Source organism: Perca flavescens, chromosome 13, assembly GCF_004354835.1.
Source record: "Perca flavescens isolate YP-PL-M2 chromosome 13, PFLA_1.0, whole genome shotgun sequence".
Taxonomy (NCBI): Eukaryota; Metazoa; Chordata; class Actinopteri; order Perciformes; family Percidae; genus Perca; species Perca flavescens.
Genome location: NC_041343.1, coordinates 13,750,793 through 13,769,249, shown reverse-complemented (window position 1 = coordinate 13,769,249; position 18,457 = coordinate 13,750,793). Strand labels below are relative to the sequence as shown.

At 39.2% G+C, this 18,457-nt stretch overlaps 2 protein-coding genes across 2 annotated transcripts; one reads left to right on the top strand and one right to left on the bottom strand.

Moving 5' to 3' along the window:
- Positions 1-215: 215 nt before the first annotated feature.
- grk1b (G protein-coupled receptor kinase 1 b) lies at positions 216-4,265 on the bottom strand. Its single transcript, XM_028595985.1, has 7 exons — positions 3,570-4,265; positions 2,400-2,527; positions 1,823-1,980; positions 1,267-1,350; positions 971-1,095; positions 640-841; positions 216-499 (listed from the first exon to the last, which is right to left on the bottom strand). Exons 1-7 carry the CDS (start codon positions 4,263-4,265, stop codon positions 216-218), a joined length of 1,677 nt encoding a protein of 558 aa, XP_028451786.1.
- A 6,735-nt stretch (positions 4,266-11,000) lies between these two features.
- On the top strand, positions 11,001-16,040 carry slc25a35 (solute carrier family 25 member 35). Its single transcript, XM_028595783.1, has 5 exons — positions 11,001-11,572; positions 11,696-11,761; positions 11,884-12,036; positions 13,484-13,618; positions 14,937-16,040. The coding sequence occupies exons 1-5, from the start codon at positions 11,201-11,203 to the stop codon at positions 15,120-15,122; spliced, it is 912 nt and encodes a 303-aa protein (XP_028451584.1). The 5' UTR covers positions 11,001-11,200; the 3' UTR covers positions 15,123-16,040.
- Positions 16,041-18,457: the final 2,417 nt, after the last annotated feature.

The following is an 18,457-nucleotide window of genomic DNA, read 5'->3' as shown; positions in this document are numbered from 1 at the left end:
AATATAGGTACATAATAATAATAATAATAATAATAATAATAATAATAATACCTTAATACGGAAATACACAAATAATATTAATTCAATACAACAATAACATAATATTATAGAAATTACAGATAATACAGATTAGGATTAGGTGGCACCAAATGAGCACAAACTGAATCTAAATGTCTTTAATGTCAATAAATACTCCATATTCCATTTGTTGCAGCTCACAGGAGCACACATCCTCCACCTTTGGTTTCCACGTAGTTTGGGTTGAGGTCATTGGGCAGCTTTCCGTTCTCTCCCCAGATATTCAGCTCTCCAAACACACCCGTCTCAATCATCTCTTCCTGCCATGGGATCGGGATGTTGCCAGAAGCAAAGTCATTGTAGAACTCAGTGTCCTTGTTATCCAGGACCACACCTTTGATTGTGCTGAAGGCGCCCACATCACCAATATCTTTGGCATAGACCGTCGTAGCACTAGGGACAAATGGTGGTGGTAGCAAACCTTCGGATGGAACACAGAGGACATAAAGAAATTAAAGTATGGCATATAGCAATTACCTATTCTTTTTGTATTTTACCTTTATTTGTGCCATCCATATCTTGAGTTTATCCCTGTAACCTGATTTTGTAGACGCCACCCACCTGATTGCAGACGGCCCCAGTTAATATCTTTGAAGAAGGGCTGGTTCTTGAGCTCCTCGCACTCGTTATTTTTGAACCCGAGGCGTTTCGCAGGGTCCTTGTGCATCAGGCCTTCACAGATATCTTTGGACTCTTTGCTGAAGGCTGGTGTATATGAAACTGGATCGTTCAAGATTCTGCGAGCTACCTCGGTATTCTCAACCTGAAGAAAGAGAACATGGAAGTATGACTTTGCAACAGAGAATTGGTGCCAAGAGCAAACAGGATTTGAGAATTCAGGATATTCTTCGCTCATAAAAAGTCACCTAATGCGTCTGTTCATGTTTAGTACCTTTTCTCCTCGTACTCGAAAGGGCCCTTTGGCGGCAATCATCTCATACAGGGTGACCCCCAGTGTGAAATAGTCCACCGTGTAGTCATACTCCTTCTTCTCGAGCAGCTCTGGAGCCATGAAACCTATATTCATAGACAACACAATTTCACACACAATAAACTGCATAGAGAAACTTGGTCTATGGTGATAAATATTTTGTTACATGGTAACATTGACCCTGGAGGTTAGCATTTCCTTTCCACCAGGCCAGTTTTGTTTGACATGATCTTAAAATATTTGATTTGGTCACTTACCTGGAGTTCCTGCATATCCAGTAGTTTTGTCTTTTCCTGGCGGAAGTTCAACAGCCAGACCCATATCTGACAGGCGGACATGTCCTGAGTGAAAAGGCTTTGATTACCACAGTGGCATATGGCTATTGAATAAACAACCAACTATTTTTGTACATTATGTATTCACTCCAAACTACCACTAAAAGAATGACTGATAAAAGCTTAAAAAGGCTGTCTGACTGAAATGAGTGAGTTGATGTTCAGATAATTAACAGTCTGAGCATGTTAGTGGCAATGCATAGGTTACTATGATGATTTTCTCCAGTTAAAAGTGAGCTAATGTCATGGCTCAAGCCAGTTAGCTGCTTAACCCACTGATATTGCTATGTAATACTGGCCCCCAAGTGACTGAATAAATCAGGGTTTTCAGCTGCTGTATTGTAAAAAAATAAAAATAAAACATTCACGTGGTTGAAGAGCAAATGTGGATAGGGTAGGGCAGAGACAGTGTTTTTGGGACTGTGGTATCAGTACATAGATGTAGAGACATGAAATGCTGCAAGAGGAAATGGCTCACCTGCATCATCCAGCAGCACGTTCTCTGGTTTCAGGTCTCTGTAGATTATCCTGTTTTGGTGAAGGTGCTCCACCCCACAGATGATCTGAGCTGTGTAGAAACATGCTCTCTTCTCATCAAAACCAGGATTCTTTTCATCCACATTATACATATGAAACCTGTAAGAGAGCCTGGGATGTTAGTGGGCTAATGCAATGGTAGTGCTTTCTGAAACCGCTGTGAAATTAAGAAATTTAGAATAGAGAAGAGAAGCTACACAAGACTTCTTTAGTGAGTCTCTGACTTAAAGCATGATGCACCTGAGAGACTAGTCTCTATGTCAACCGTGAGGATAATTTACTTTAGGCTGATTAGTAGAGATGAGAGAAGGAGTAAAACACTGTTCCCATGTTGTTAACTAGAGAAAACAGTATGTAGCGTGTGTTTTTAGAGGCATCGTGCTTAGAGATTAGTCTATGTAATGTATATTAGAAAGGGAGAGAAAGAGATAGAGCGTGTGTGTGTGTGTGTGTGTGTGTGTGTGTGTGTGTGTGTGTGTGTGTGTGTGAAAGCTGTATTTGGTGTTTATATAAAGCACCTGAGGTCTCCACCATTCATGATGGTCATGATTAGGCAGAGGTCAGTCTTGGTCTGGAAGGCGTAAGCCAGCGACACAATGAAGCGGCTGTGAACCTTTGCAAGAATGCGCTTCTCCACAATTGCTCCCTGACCACAAATCAAACATCAGAACATGATTAATCCAACAAAAGCAAGAATGTACAATGTCAATAATGATTAGACATCTTCTGATGTCCTCACATGTCATTTCATTTCTTTGTATTTTAAATGCTGGCTCTCTGATATGGCTTATTCAAGGGTTGGCCAACTATGTGCCGTGATGAGCCATTAGTCCGCAGGTTTTCGTTTCAAGCAGGTCATTTCAGCAGATGTCTTCTTCCCCTCTACTTCAAGCAGTGCTAATCAGGTGAAGTCTTTAGTCAATTATTAGTCATGCCTTTGCTTTTCTTTCTATAACAAGTCAAAAAGTCTGTTTTCAAAAATATGTCAATTTTACATTTGAGCCTAGTTCTGACACACCTAAATGGAACAGAGACGTTAATGCTAGTTACATCTGTGCTGTGAGAAATAGGTCTACTCTTATCAGTACGTTAAGTTAACCTGAGCAGATGTCTAATCAGCCATAACTGAAAACACCTGATTGGGTGGACTTCAACATACTGTAACATGTGTAATTGAGTGGACTAATTTGAAGAACTTTTGGTCTGGTTATGATAGGTGAATATAGTGTACATATATACTAATGATATTCTGCATATGCCCCCATACATGGATCATGTGGCTGTTGTAGTTTATTGCCATTGATGGTTGTGTTTTTATTCCTCTTGTGGTAAGGCCCAACTAGCGTAGCAGTTTTTTTTTTAACTCAACAACAAAAGTGATACCTTGTCACAGTGCTGCTCAAATTCAAAGTTCATTATCTACTTATGCTATTAGAAGCAGTGGGCTTTAGTATAGAGTACTATGTCTGAGCTGCTTTGTAAGGTCTTTAAGAAAGTCACAAGCTTCTTTGCATTGAGCCGTTAAGGTAAAAACTAGCTCACTCACTGGGTTATATCCTCACACAACCTGTTCTTTCTAGTTCATCACAAGGTTACCAGTAGAATTATCTGATTTTGGGTTGTTACTCTTTTGATTGACACTATGAATGGCTATAGGTGGAACATTAGATTCCACATCAGTGCTTTACCTCATAGCCTTTGCGTTTCTTCAGCCTCTTTTTCTCCAGCTTCTTGTTGGCGTACATTTTGCCTGTTGCTTTAGCCTGACAAGCAAACACTTCCCCAAAACCTCCTTTACCCAGGACCCTGAAGTCATTGAACCACTCCTCATCAACAGGCTGGCTCTCCAGCCATTTGAACTGAACATAACGCAGGAAGTACATGCTGTTCTTAAAGCCATCTGTGGCCTTCTCCAGGTGTTTGAGCAGCTGCCTCTCGCTCTCTTTAAACAGGTCACCACGGACATGCTTGAAGTCTTCAACAACTCGAGTGACGGCCTTCTCTTCCAGGAAGCTGCAAAAATTCTTTGAAGCGGACTTATAGTATTTATTGACAATTTTTTGGGCCTTCTGCTCTCTCTCCTTTTCTTGACATATGGTGTAGTCTTCAATGTCTTTCCACAGCTCTCCAGCATTTTTATAGGTTGCATCACTCTCCAGAAACTGTTGGAACAGGCGCTTGCCAATGGGCTGTTTGATACACATGTTGTCAAAGGTTGTGTCTACAGATGTTTTCATGTGTTCGCAATCTCTGATATGTGGGAGCTTCAGCCTGGCCCGCATCTTCTTGTCACGCATGGCTGCTGCTGATGATCCATCCATACTACCACGGGCTGAAACATAGGCAGAGTTTGCCACCACCGTCTCCAAACCACCGAGGTCCATGGCTGCACGTTTGTCTGGCACACACACACAAAACCAGTAAGGAAGTTAATGCTGCTGAAAATGTATATTTAAGGAGCCTTTTCAATCATTATGACCCCACGGACTCTGGTGACAGCAGATTCTTGACTTTTTTAAGACACAAAAATTATAATTGAGGGATGCATTTTGATTAAATCTGCTATCATATTCCATTTTTGATGTTGCTACTCTGCTTTTACTCTCTTTCTTTTACAGTTAAAAGCTTTTTTTTGTTGTGTTTCCATTTTTTTTAGTAGCAGATATAACTTCTATTGCACCAGCACAATTCTATAAACCTATTCAATTATTATGTAATCATTAAAACACATTTTTGTACAAAATGCTATATGATGAGAGAAGCTGTTTTTTTCTTGTAATAGTTAAATATAACGTTATACTGACATTTATATCATGTATGTCATCAGTCATCAATATTGAGTGCATTCCATGGCACTTTTTCCGTATACTAATTTCCCCATGGTCTGCTTATACACAGACCTTGTCAGTGCACTGCATTAGGATAGCAGAATGACTTTTTCCAGATAAAGTATTGGCGGTGGAGAAGGAATAATGTTGTGATATGCTGCACCCTGCTGTTCAAAAGACAAAGGTTACGGAAGAGGGCTTTTTATTTCAGATTCTACAGACAGGGCAGGATTAAGTTTGCATACACTTGCGTGTGCAAACAATTAAGCAAGGCAAAGGATTTGGGCAGCTGTGAGGAAGGAGAGCATCAGCTCAGGCTTTTCACTTCCTCAGCCTGGTTCCTCTCTGTCTTTTCCATTCTGCTGATTAGGCTACCTTCCTGATTTTGTAATTTGAACTAGAAAGTGCATTTCCCAAACTGAAATATATTGTTAACAGAAGTTTTCCTCAGCCTGCTTTTGTTGGATTCTTGTTTATTTAAATCGCAGTTTGAGAAATTTTCTGCATCTGTTGCATTAGATTTATGTATGTATTATTGAACATTTGTGGGATCAAACATTATTGTATCTCTGCTGATATCATACTTCATGCCGGGCCCTTCATGTTTTGTGCAACATGTAAATAAATACATCTACCTGCAAAACACATGGGACAGAAATTGTAAAGTGGATCAATGGATCGCGCACTGTGTGAAGTCTTTCTGGGTGTATAATCTGCTCCGTCTTGACCTGGTACATGTAGTACTAAAATGGTACTGCTGGCTTCAGGTGCCCTCCTGATCTTTTATAATCCATTTAACTCCAACTGTTGATACCAGAGATTAACAATATAGATGATTGACCTCCTCGTTAATTAACCTACATTTTTAGACTTGTTTCTAAATTAGTTTAAACAGGCGGAGCACTTAAAAGTGAGGATTTTATCACAGATGAAATCAAAGTCAAAGTATCTTTATTAGTCTCCCTAAGTATTAGAAATGTTATTGTCGCCAATGTAAAAGTATGTTAGTATTATCAGCAAAACGTAATAGAAGTAGTCATTGTGCAGTAAAATGTTCCCTTTCTGTGTTTTCCTGTTATATATAATATGATGATGCTAGATTAATTGTATTGCTGCGTTAATGTAAATGTAGCATTTTACTGCTGTATATGTCTAAGGTTGTGCTAGGAACACTTGATCCTTTAGTTTATCAGAAAAATTCATTTTCAAGATCACCAAATCTGGAGATACATGGTTTTCACTGGACAGTAAGGGTGTGAAATTCAATTCAATTCAATTTTATTTATAGTATCAAATCATAACAAGAGTTATCTCAAGACACTTTACAGATAGAGTAGGTCTAGACCACACTCTATAATTTACAAAGACCCAACAATTCCTGTAATTCCCCCAAGAGCAAGCATTTAGTGCGACAATGGCAAGGAAAACCTCCTTTTAGGAAGAAACCTCAGACAGACCCAGGCTCTTGGTAGGCGGGGTCTGCCAGTGCCGGTTGGGAGTGTGGTGAACTGTGGCAATAATAGTCACAATAAAGATAATGGAACAATGACCAGAAATAGTAGTTGTAGTAGTTCATGGCATAGCAGGGCACTGCAGGGCGTTACAGGACGCAGCAAGGCATAGCAGAAAATTTGCAATCTGAAAATGAACTAAGCTAAAACTAAAGCTGTCAGACAAATGTAGTGCAGTAAAAACTACAATATTTGCCTCTGAGATGAAGATTCAGCTGAAATCAGCGTTTAGTTTTTAAGTTTGAATTATGAAATATTATTGATCATGAAACAAAATCTTTGAGGGAATATTTAATGTATACTATTTTATGGCAAAACCAATTAATAATGTCACATAATAGTTTTTTTTATTTTTAAAAAGACCATTTTTTACATCATAGTTACACAATAGTGATAAAGCAGCACTCACCGTACTTTCTTGCTCTAGCAGGGAGTCAAATGAGGACTTAAATTAAATCCAACCGGGTAGCATTGAACATATATGTTCCTCTCTTCTTTACTCCTTGTTCTTCAATCAACCAGAACAAATAGAAATCATCTCTGTACTTTCTAGGTCTTGAACAGACTTTCTTTCTTTCAAGTCTCTGACTCTCCCCTCCTCGACCTCATTCCTAGTGTGGTGTGTTGAAAAGGTAGGGGCATCTGCACCTGAAATCCTACTTGGCTCTTCATCAGATGGTGAGGATTACACCCTGACATTATTGGAGGGAGCAACTCAGCAGAAGCTATTAGTGTAAGTGAGCAGCAGCAGTTATTAGTGACAAGGTGCTAACTTAGTGGGCATCTTTCAACTGTTCAACACAGAATGTATGCTTGGTTTCAAGGATTCCATATAAAAAATAAAATAAAATATGAACCATAATCGTGGAATGATGCTATTCTTGATTGATATTTGTCCTATTTTCCTTGTGCAATCTATATTTTGAATCATACGGATAAGAAATTATGAAAGGTGAGATGCAGAGTAAATTAAAGCAAGTCTTTACATAACCTTTGAAATTGTCTGTATAAACGACATACATATGACTGTATGAGAACATACTGTTTCCCTTAATTGTAGATACTGCATGTGAATCCAGATCTTTACAAAAGTATTCATACATGCTCGAGCAGGAGAGGAAGAAACGGCATGGATACATTTCAGGTAAGAGGATTAGGGTGGTATAGGAAACAGAGAAGAGGGATTGAGATCATGGAGCTGAAGACAGTCAAACATCAGAGAAACTACATCAGATCACCGGTTTGAGATCAAATAATTGGTCATTTATGATAAACACAAAGCTGCTTGCATCAATGTAGCTGCTGAAAATAGGCCAATTAATTTGAGTTTTGCACAGTGGAAACTTGGTTGTGAGAACTGAGGCAAAGCAATCGTAAAATGTGTTGGTGTGTGCAGGTTTTAAATAAATAATGGACTGTTGTGACTGAGGAATCTGTAGAGAGGTTAGGTATTTCTTGCTAAAACATTATTGTATTTAAAATCACACTTAGGCACACATCAGGCATTTTCATTAATATAAAAAACCCTCAAGTTTAGATTTTAGATAAATAAATGTGTTCAGCCTTACAAGAATTTCAGGTTTTGGCATTTTTATTATTATATATTTTATTATTCAATTTATTCTACAATTGACATTTAGACGCTGCTAATGTTCCCAGGCGAGATGATATTTTATACAAAGGAAGAAAAACCGTACAAAACAAACAGGTGGCTCAATAGCAGAAACATTTGACCCAAAACATAAAATGTAGTTCTATTTAGGCTTGTTTAAACCCACTTCCTGTCCGGTGCATCAGGCTGGGGCTCTTCAAAAGACTCAAAGCCCAAATCCTATTTAAAAGGGAGTAAAGGTGAAACCGATTTTACATTCACATTCTAATCCAGCTCAGTGACGAAGAACAAACTCACCTACCCACCCGGACAAGGAGTTCAGTTTGTAGGTCAAAGACACTGATATCTGCATAGATCTGTAACACGGCCCTTTCATCTAATAATCCAAAGGTAAGAGCACAGAAATAGTGTGTCTACATCTTTACACAACTGGAAAGACATCAATATCAAACCTCATCTGGGTTTAATTAAAGTAAAAATCCTATTACATTTGTACACACATTGAAGTTGTCAAAATGCCTGTGATCCTCATGCAGCTGAGCTGTAAGTGCTCTTTAGCTTATTAAACAGATATGTGGTTAAAAACAGAAATAGAAGTCACTGTTCTCCCTCAGACAATAATCTCTAATTGAGAGTGATGGTGTTGCTCTGTTGACACAGTATTTACTTGTACTTACTTCACTTCACACAGGTCTCATGACTTTCTGTCATGAGACCTGTGTGCTGATGTGCCCAAGGCTGATAGAGACTCTCACCAAACGTCTGGAGCTACGCAGACTGATCAAGGAGCCCAGGCCGAGACTGATGCCTTCAGGAAGCGGCAAGGGCCAGCGAGAGGGGCGTCCTCCGGTTCATCTCAAGGATTATCACCTCATCACTGAGTGTTCCACATGGACAACACGCTTCTTGCCGAATTGGAAATGAACAGAACCCAAAAACTGGCTCGGACCATTCATATTCCACTAGCTCTGGACGCCATAGCCACGCCTCCTCTGGCTCAAGGAGAAGCAGAGCTGGGGCGGCCTCTGGCTCACCCAGTGGGAGCGTTCGCCCCATGTTGGCTGAGTCCTGCAGCTGCGCGAGTTTGAGTGCGTGTCATCCCCCATCTCTCTCCCCCTTTCATGTCTAAAGCTTTCCTGTCCAATAAAGGCCTAAAATGCCACAAAAAAAATCAAAAAGAAGCATCATCATCAAAAGCCATTATTAGAGAAGCTTTGACACCAGTCTGTGGCGTTAAAGTAGTTACTGAGAAAGATGGAGGCAACAAGGGGAGAAGAAAGCTAAGCATTCGGTTAAATGATCAAGCATGTGAAGCCACAAGAGCTGATCAGCCGAACTTGGCCGGTCAGATCTCTGGAGCCAGGAGGCTCAGAAGGGCAGAGAGAGAACTGGAGGAAGCCACACTAATTACCTGCCTTTTTCAGACTAAAATCTTGCCAGTTTCTGTGCTCCACAGCGGCCCTGCTGGTCTGCCCGAGCTCCAGAGCAGCTCCACTGGTCTATTTGACCGCCTGTCTGTCTTCCAGAGCTACTTAACTTCACCCATTTGCCCTGCCCCAGGGCGGGCCTCCAGGGTTTTCTGGTTCTACCTCTGCCCTGACATGGTGCCTTCTGTCTAAGGTCTCCTGCTCAACCCCCGAATCCAGCCTCTCCACCTCAACTTGGAACTGAGATAGTCCAAATCTGCTCTTGATGGGGCGGCGAGAAAACCTCGCTAACCTAGGCTGTCTCTCCAGTTTCCTGCATTATGGCCTTATCACAATGGGAGGATACCAATTCAGACTTTGGACTAAAAAGACAATGTTTCCCTTCAGTTTTCTTCATTCTAAAATTCTTCCTATTATTTAATAAATAGTTTAACGCTGTTGAAAAACTCTCAGGGTGCTCACATGTGGTTGTGACTGGTTACAGCAGCAGCATGAAGTTTGAAGATGAAAACCAGTCCCTCCAATGTACTGGCCCCAAAGTATACGTTACAAACCTTGTTTGTTTTTGTTTAGATCACCATTAGCTACTGCATTTTGACAATAAATACTTATCCTGGGGTCTCGATGGGGTCATTGCTACATCCATGTGGTTTGTATAAAGACATGGGGGCAACTCGATATATGTGGTTATATGGCTGCCCATTCATTTTTACTTTATTTTATTTTTTATTGCAGAATCAAAAAGGCATGTCATATTCAAAATAATACAGATTTTTTTCAAACGACATTTGTGTAAAAAATAAAAAAGGTTGCCAAAATAATGAAATTAGTCCCAAACTCCACTTTCTTCTACTCCAGTTGAATACCAAACTTTATATTTTTTCATGTTAGAAATGGTATTCTTTGATCATTAGGCTATAAATCATCCAATGTTGAAAAGCATCCCAAAAGCTCTTAATCTGCAAGCGGAAAAAAAAGATGCTCCAACAGCTCCATGGTTTTAATGTCTGAGTTACAGGAAGTAGGAAAACTAGTTTAAACAGTCATTATGACACTACAGGGCTTTTCATTGGCTGAGAAGACGAGCGTCATACCTGTGGAAATTTGCGTCATACGTACGCTCTGATGAGACATTTACGGGATGGATAGAGTGTACGTCCAATACTAGTATCCATTATTGTTAGTTAGCCCATGTTGGTGTTAATGTTTCTTTAATGAAAGCATGATTTCCCTTTTATCAGTTTTGTATAGCTTAATTCAAACAGCATGTCACACTGAAGAAACATGCAGTTGTTGTTTTCTGGAAAGTTTAACAATTTCTGAGAAATTCTTCAGCCATTAATTCTAGGTTCTAATGAGAAAACGAATAAAGCACAGTGGAAGGGAAGATGACATTACAGAAAAGCAACAAGAAAAGTAACAAACAACAGTTTTTAGTCGATGTAATTAATATTTTCTTGTCCAAAACTAAGTGGAAAACTGAGTTAGAGTAAAATGCGGTATTTGCTGCAAAGTCTAATTCAAATGTTAAAGAAATGTATTTCATTAGGCCATTTATTTAGATAAATGCATACATTAAAATGAAGGTTTGGGCTACTTATGAATATTTCTGCTTTGGGTTTATTGAATAGTAGGCTACACTCGGCGATTAGCAACAATTTACCGTTACCAATTCGTTTCCGAAATACGAATTTACGAGGAGCTCTTGAAGTGATACAATGTCTGCGCGCCGTTGCGTCCTGGTTGCGTCTGGTCTCACTGTGGTGTATGTTAATAGGATTTTTGTAATACATACAGCCGTGGGTGTGTGTCGGTTGTTACATATCTATGCAGTGGGAGGGGGAAGAAACGACGCTGAGGACAACTCCTCCGATATGAAGGGCAGGTCGGACTTGTAGCAGGCCTACACTCACACATCAGTCCCCCCAACGAACAGTCGTAATGGATTTCGTGCTGAGCGGAGTTGCGGCGTGCGGAGCGTGCCTGTTCACCAACCCGCTGGAGGTCGTCAAAACGCGAATGCAGCTTCAGGGAGAGCTCAAGAGCCGGGGCTCATACCAGGTTTACTATCGCAACGTGTTCCACGCTTTTTACACTATCGGTAAAGTGGACGGACTGGCCGGCTTACAGAAGGGACTGGCACCCGGGCTCGTTTATCAGTTTTTTATGAATGGAGTCAGGCTCGGTTCGTACGCCATCATTGAGAACACTGGTTACATCCACACCAATGGAAGGGTCAGCGCGGCCAAAACCACGTTAGCAGGGGCTCTGGCTGGAGTAGTGGGAGCCGTGGTGGGAAGTCCTGTATACTTGGTCAGTAGCTGCTTCATTTACCTTGTACTGTTCCTTTTAAGGTTTGTCATGTGTGGCATTTCAAGCTGAGCTTTCAATTATGCAACTAAGGAGAAAAGTAAACACAATTCTCTCCATTGACAGGTAAAGACTCATCTGCAGAGTCAGTCTAGCTCCTCTATTGCAGTTGGACATCAATATAAACACAAGGTAACCCAAACATATTCTATTATTATATGGCTATATATATATATATATATATATATATATATATATATATATTAGTGTCAAGCATCAACGTTTTCCTCACATGTTGTTTCTCTTTCTGCCAGGGGATGATCCACGCTCTGGCAGCCATCTACAAACAGCATGGCATTCTGGGATTGTGGAGGGGCTCCAGTGCTGCTGTACCGAGGGTCAGCGTGGGGTCATCTGCACAACTCTCCACCTTCTCCTCCTCCAAGGAGCTTGTGATTGACCTACAGGTCAGACTACTTTACTACTCCCTAAACGGGGTTTGCTGAGGTTTAATCTCAACGTGAAAGTCTAAATTCAGTGGTGATACTTTCGTATAACCACACTGTTCAATAATAAACATTTCTGTTTTTGGGGTCTGGCATGACTCACATACCGTAGCTACGATTAGTTGAGAGGCCGCAAATGAATTAGCAAATATTCTGGTAAAAAAAAAAAAAAAAGAAGCCCTAATTAGCTGGTTCCAGCTGCTGAATGTTAAAAGTTGCTGCTTTTCTCTTATATGATAGTAAGCTGAAGATATTTGGGTTTAGGATATAACAAGCTTGAAGACGTTTCATCGGACTCTTTGAACCCGTGATGGGCATTTTTCTGTATTTACTATTATCTAGAGTCTAGATTTGTCTAGATCTAGAAAAATACTCAGCAGATTTATTTATTTATTTATTTATTATTGATCATGGAAATAATCATTATTCGCAGGCTTAATAGGAGATAATTGTTAGTCTGTAGCTGTGTACAGTTTACAAAAGCAGTCATTGTGGCACTGACAATGCGTGGGGCATTGCACTCTTCTGGAATAGAAATTTGACACCTTTCATTGGCCCCCCCTGGCTGAAAACATGGAGCTTACACAACTAGTGCTCCAGTTAAATACGGAGCTTACATAACTAGTGCACCGGTTTACGGGATGCAAGGTGTTTCTGACTTAGTTATAGTTAAACAGGTCTTTCATGCTGAAAACCAGAACTATAACAATGGCCAATTGATAACAGTTGAATGAGTCTGAAACAATGTTCAGAAAAGAATCGTCACATCCTGGTTTAGTTTTCTTGCACTACTTCCTTGATTTCCCAGACTTCCTCTTAAGCTGTTTTAATTGGCTGTTGGGTCAGTGAGGGTGCAAGTAAAATACCTCCAAAGAGGTAAAAAGTGTTTTGCTTTGGCTGTTGCTGTGTTGTCTGTTTATTGTTTTATTTACTGTTAGTATGACCATCCATATCAAGCGTGACACAAATGTCCTCTTCTGTGCATAATAAAGTTGTCTTTTTTATACTTGTTGTAAAACATCAGGTTCACATAAAAAAACACCTTTGACTGTAGCTACTAAAGAGTGTGTGGCAGTAATAATAGAACCATTCTTCTGTTTCACTGCATGTAGGAGTTAATGGCCAGTTCAAATTAGAAGTAGCTGCACATAGGTGGTACCCTGATGATGATGATGATGATGATGATGATGATGATGATATGGTGTAATATCACTTCACTGGGGCACTTTCATACTAAAAGCCAGAAGTATAACAATGGTCAATTAAGTTGTATCTACCGGAGAGTATGTGTTTGTGTAACATAGGCACTAATAATAGTAATCATTTCTCACCTCTATCATCCTGCGACTGGAGCCTCACATATCCTTATGGTCTGGTAACTTAACCACATTATTTTCTTCTACCTAAGGTGTTCCCAAAGGACAGCTGGTTGGTCGCCCTAACTGCTGGCATGATCAGCAGTTTGGTGGTGGTGATGGCTATGACACCTTTTGATGTAGTGAGCACACGGCTCTACAACCAGCCTGTGGATCATTTGGGCAAGGTGAGGAGAGACTGATATGTTAGTTACACTACTTTAGGTTTTCATCATATTATATGTACTATATGTACATATTATATGTATGTAGTATACTGTACTTATATGTACATATTTTATGTATATGTGTGCCTCACAGGAATTGATAAATGTACGTAATGAACTTGATGCAGAAAGCTAGTGCATGTGCGCATTTCACACAAGACAACATTTAATTGTGAGTTCAGTATTACCATGTCAGTTAACATTGTCGACTGCATTTATTAAGACAACGTGATGCATTGTTTGTTGCATTTATGAAACAGCAGTTGGTGTGTTTACCACCCTCAGTGGTTGATACACAAGTCATAAATATGTACTAGCCGTTACCACCTGTAAACACAGGTGTCGCCAGATCAACCAAGGCTGAAATCTTTTTCCACATCAATGTCTGTTTACAGGTTTTGGGAAATACAACTGCATATGTGGAAAAAAAAGCTGTATAAAGCAGTTTGTCTCCAGAGGGAGCTGTGTAAAGTCTGATAAATTGCGTCAAGTGATGTCACTTTAGTCAGAGTCGGTTGGGGTTGAAGACTATTAAGATTGTAAATGAGAGAAATTGGGACATTTTTATTTTCGGAAGAAGTGAGCTTACCAGGCCTCTGTAGCACGGCCCTCGTTTCTGCTAGAGGCTAGAGGCAAATATCACAATAGTTTTTACAAAATAACTTTCGATATTACGACGATATTGTAGGGTTGACTATTGTTGCTTTCACAAACTATTTACACAAGGGGCGCCGTGGTAGCTCACCTAGTTGAACATGCGCCCCATGTACAGTACCAGGGCTCAGTCCTTATAGGCAGTGGCTGGAGATTGGATTGCAACCCGGGGCCCTTTTCTGCATGTCTTCCCCACTCTATTTCCCCTCTTTTCTGTCGACAGCTTTCCTATCAATCAAAGTCGGAAAAGCTTAAAGTATCTTAAGAAATATTTACCCAATAAGATTTTTGATCTTTAATCATCCATAATGTAGATAATAATGACTAAGTGGGTAAAGGCAAATAATAGAACAGCCTGATAAGTTCAAAAATTACATCACTTTACTGTAATGTAGCCTTTAAAACCAGGAAAAGACAACACTTGTGTTATATTACAATATAATGATATCCAAAATCTAAGATGATATCTAGTATCGCATCACAATATTAATATAATAATATATAGTTTTTAAGGATTATAACTAATAAGTAGTGACTGATAAAAAGGAGAGCTCAACACTCATGACATCTAGCTGGGACAATCAGCTGATCAGATCCAGGCTGACTTTCATTCTCATCTTTTTAGGGGCAGCTTTATAAAGGATTCGCTGACTGCTTTTCTAAGATGCTGAAGAAGGAGGGCTTTATTGGACTCTACAAAGGATTGGGAGCCTCTTATTTCCGGATTGGTCCACACACCATTCTGTCTTTGTTTTTATGGGATGAACTGCGCAAACTGCACCAGCAGTTCAGGGACAAGGAAACTGTGTAACTGATTAATCTCTGAGTGCATAGGTTAAATGAGTCCTCATTTAATGAGGATACTATTATCAGGTAAAAGAAAAACCAGAATATGGTCTTGATGGGGAAAAAGAGAGCAAAGGTAAAATGTTACACTCCAATAAGAAAACACATTAGTAGGGTCAAAATGCCTCAGTAAGAAGGTGAAAATGTTAAAACTGCACATGTGGACCGATATGATGATGACCTACATAGGATCTTAGAGGGTAACCCTTGGACCTCATATACAGTATACTATATGTCAAACCTCATAGCTTTTTTTCATAGCTCTTTAACTCCTTAGTTAGTGTATGCCATTTTAAAAGACCTAAAATAATATGCACTGGACACAACTCTGTACCCTCCAAAGAAAGCATCAAATGTGGCACACATTTGAGACATTAAATGGATCGTGCCAACAGCCAAAACAGTGGCACAAAAACTCTTAATGTTGAAATGATTGCTGGAAATGTGCTTGTTGCTCCATGCTTTTCAGTAGCAGCTGTTCTACAAGTTGGCACAAGTTATAGTTTAAACCAGTGTTTTTTTTAAAAAGTTAAACATACTGTATTATGACATTATGAAATGAAGCACGCAGCTTGTCCAGTAAAACTGCTAAAATAGACCTGAAAGCAAAGTTTTGAGGAATGTTTGCTGGTTACACCATTTGGGTTTGGTGATATTCAACAAAGTGAGCCATTACAGTTGGGTCATTCCTGTTATGCAGCAACATTTATGTCCCTATTTATTACTTCCTCATATTTTCTTTAAAATGTGTCAAATATTTATAAAAAAAATGTTCATTATATATTAAGGTATTTATTTCTTATCACATAAACAGAAAAATGCACTTTAAAAATACTTTTTCATACTATGTCGCCAGTGCGAAGTAATAAACCTTTTACACAAACTATAAGACATGAAATTATTTTTTTAAAAACTCCAAATATTTTTTTATTATTTTATAGGCCATGTTATCCCTGTAGTAATTTTACACCCTGTTAATTAGTAGTTTCTTGCCTTCCAAAAAAAGACTATAATTGCGTTGAGACCATTTTCAGGAAATTACATAATTTATTTAGATTGAACTCAAAGGAGTAAAGTAGGGTGAGCATAAAGTGTGTTTCATGATGTGAATCTATTTGTCACACTATTAAAGTTCCAGCCTGTTAGTCTAAACAATGAAGAAAGATGGTCTGATTTAAAAAAAAAAAATTCAAACATATTTGATATAGTTATACAAGTTCTGTTTATGAAGAAAGTTAGCTAGCTAAATCTGGATCACTCACACAGAGCTATTGTTAACTTAGCTAAAAATTTTCCACCCTGTTGGGTCAACAGGTCCTCCATACCATACGATATACACTGTTACCCCGAATTAGTTGACTTTACTAGAAATTTGCGTGGGAACCCGTTGCCTTAAACCATCTGACGTTTTTACACTAGGTCAAGTTGTATTAACGCAGAGCGGTACGTCGATGCAGTAGACAAATCAAGTTTACATTAGTAGTCATTACTAAAAATCATTAGTAAACATAAATCATTTAGTCTAAAATAAGCATGTTAACTTCAAGCTTTAGTGTGTAACTTTTTGAAATTAATGAATGTCTGTTACATTCAAGCCATTGCCAAATGAGTTGCTACAAAGCTAATTAAGACTATCAGCTCATTTCTCAGTATGGCTATGTTCAGAAACTGGTGTCGTCCGGCGACTTTTGCGCACAGAAAATCGAGTGAAGATAATTAACTCTTCTGAATGTGTCATGTGTCTTCCTTGGCTACTAGCAACTGCGTGGAGGAGGGTAGGGGGTGGTTGCGCGATCACGGAAGGCTTGTGTCATGTGGATGCGCCGACAGTTTTGTTGTCATTACTTAGTATTCCTCATGGGGGCGACAGAAACTACACACTATAGTTTTAAAGGTGCAATATGTAATACTGACAGCTAGTGTTTAAAATGGTTATTGCAGTCCAAATTCAAAATACTGAAAAGACTCGTTTCCCCCGGCCCCTCCACCCCAGCGTCGAAGTTCACAGGAGTTACCAGATTGAGAACGCTAAATCCAACGTCACACAATGTCAATGTTAGCTTGATGCTAGTCTTGCGTTACCAGATCACTTCCCCGGCTGTGTCTACATTTTTTTGTGAGTAACTAACTTGAGTACTCTATATAATTTAATGTGAGCACATGAATGTTGAAATGAATGAAAATGACTATCCCTACGTTAGCTGTGATACAAACGAATGAAGCTCAACGCTTACCTGTTCAGGAGAAAATGTGTCAACTCTATGTCCTTTTGGGCTCTAAGCTATCTCCAATATTTACCCGTGTTTTACCTTGTCTCTGGTTATGCAACCGTTCAGAAAGATGGCGAGTGTTTTTAGTTTTTTTAGGGTGGGTAGAATGAATCTATCTCCGTTGATCCCGTTCGTTTGTTTGCTGCTTTCATGGCTGTATTACAGCTGTAACGCGTTGGGTTTGCGTTTTTACAGGTATATCTGGCAACCCAGCCGGGCTGTCAAAATAGGCAGTTGACATCAACTGGTATAATTAATTCTCATAAATACTGTTTTTACTTTATAACAATCTAATTTTAGGACCAATGTATTCAATCCATTTGCTCCAATAAAACAAATACCAACACATACAACTCCAAAGCTTTCCAATGTAATGTGTAAAAGGTTTCACTCCATAGATAAGAGTTACTCATTTCCAACCTGTGTATGTCATTAAACACTTCTGCCCAGAAGCCATGAATCCCCACCCGGGTCTCAGTCATGGTGCAACAGTAAATGTAGATAAACATGAACACTTAATCAACCATACATAACTAAAACCCAGATAACGTAAATGCACACCCAAAACATTAACAGAAAATTATTAAAACACACTTTAACTAGGACAAAAAACGTTCAGAACATGTCTTTTTTTTTTCCATGAGCCTTTGCGTCGCTTCAGTGCAGAACAGTTAAAATGACCTCGCCCCTCCCATACAGAAACTTTACTTTGTTATCTCTTCTTAATATGATCTGTGCACTGCATACTTAATCGGATTATTACAACTAATGTGATTTAGTAATGAATCTGGTTTTTAACAAAACATGAAACAATAAGTAGTGACCATTAAAACGTTTAATTACAACTAAATATGGGTTCTTCACACAGTTTAAAAATGTCAGTATCATTAGTTATTATCATAGTTCCTGCACCAGTGCGCAGTAGTCTTATGGTTCGGTGATGTGACTACAGTTAAGCCTTATTACCAATCACAAATTACCATGAAATGGACATTTTGAACTCTAAAGTTATTCAAAACTGCTCTCTAAG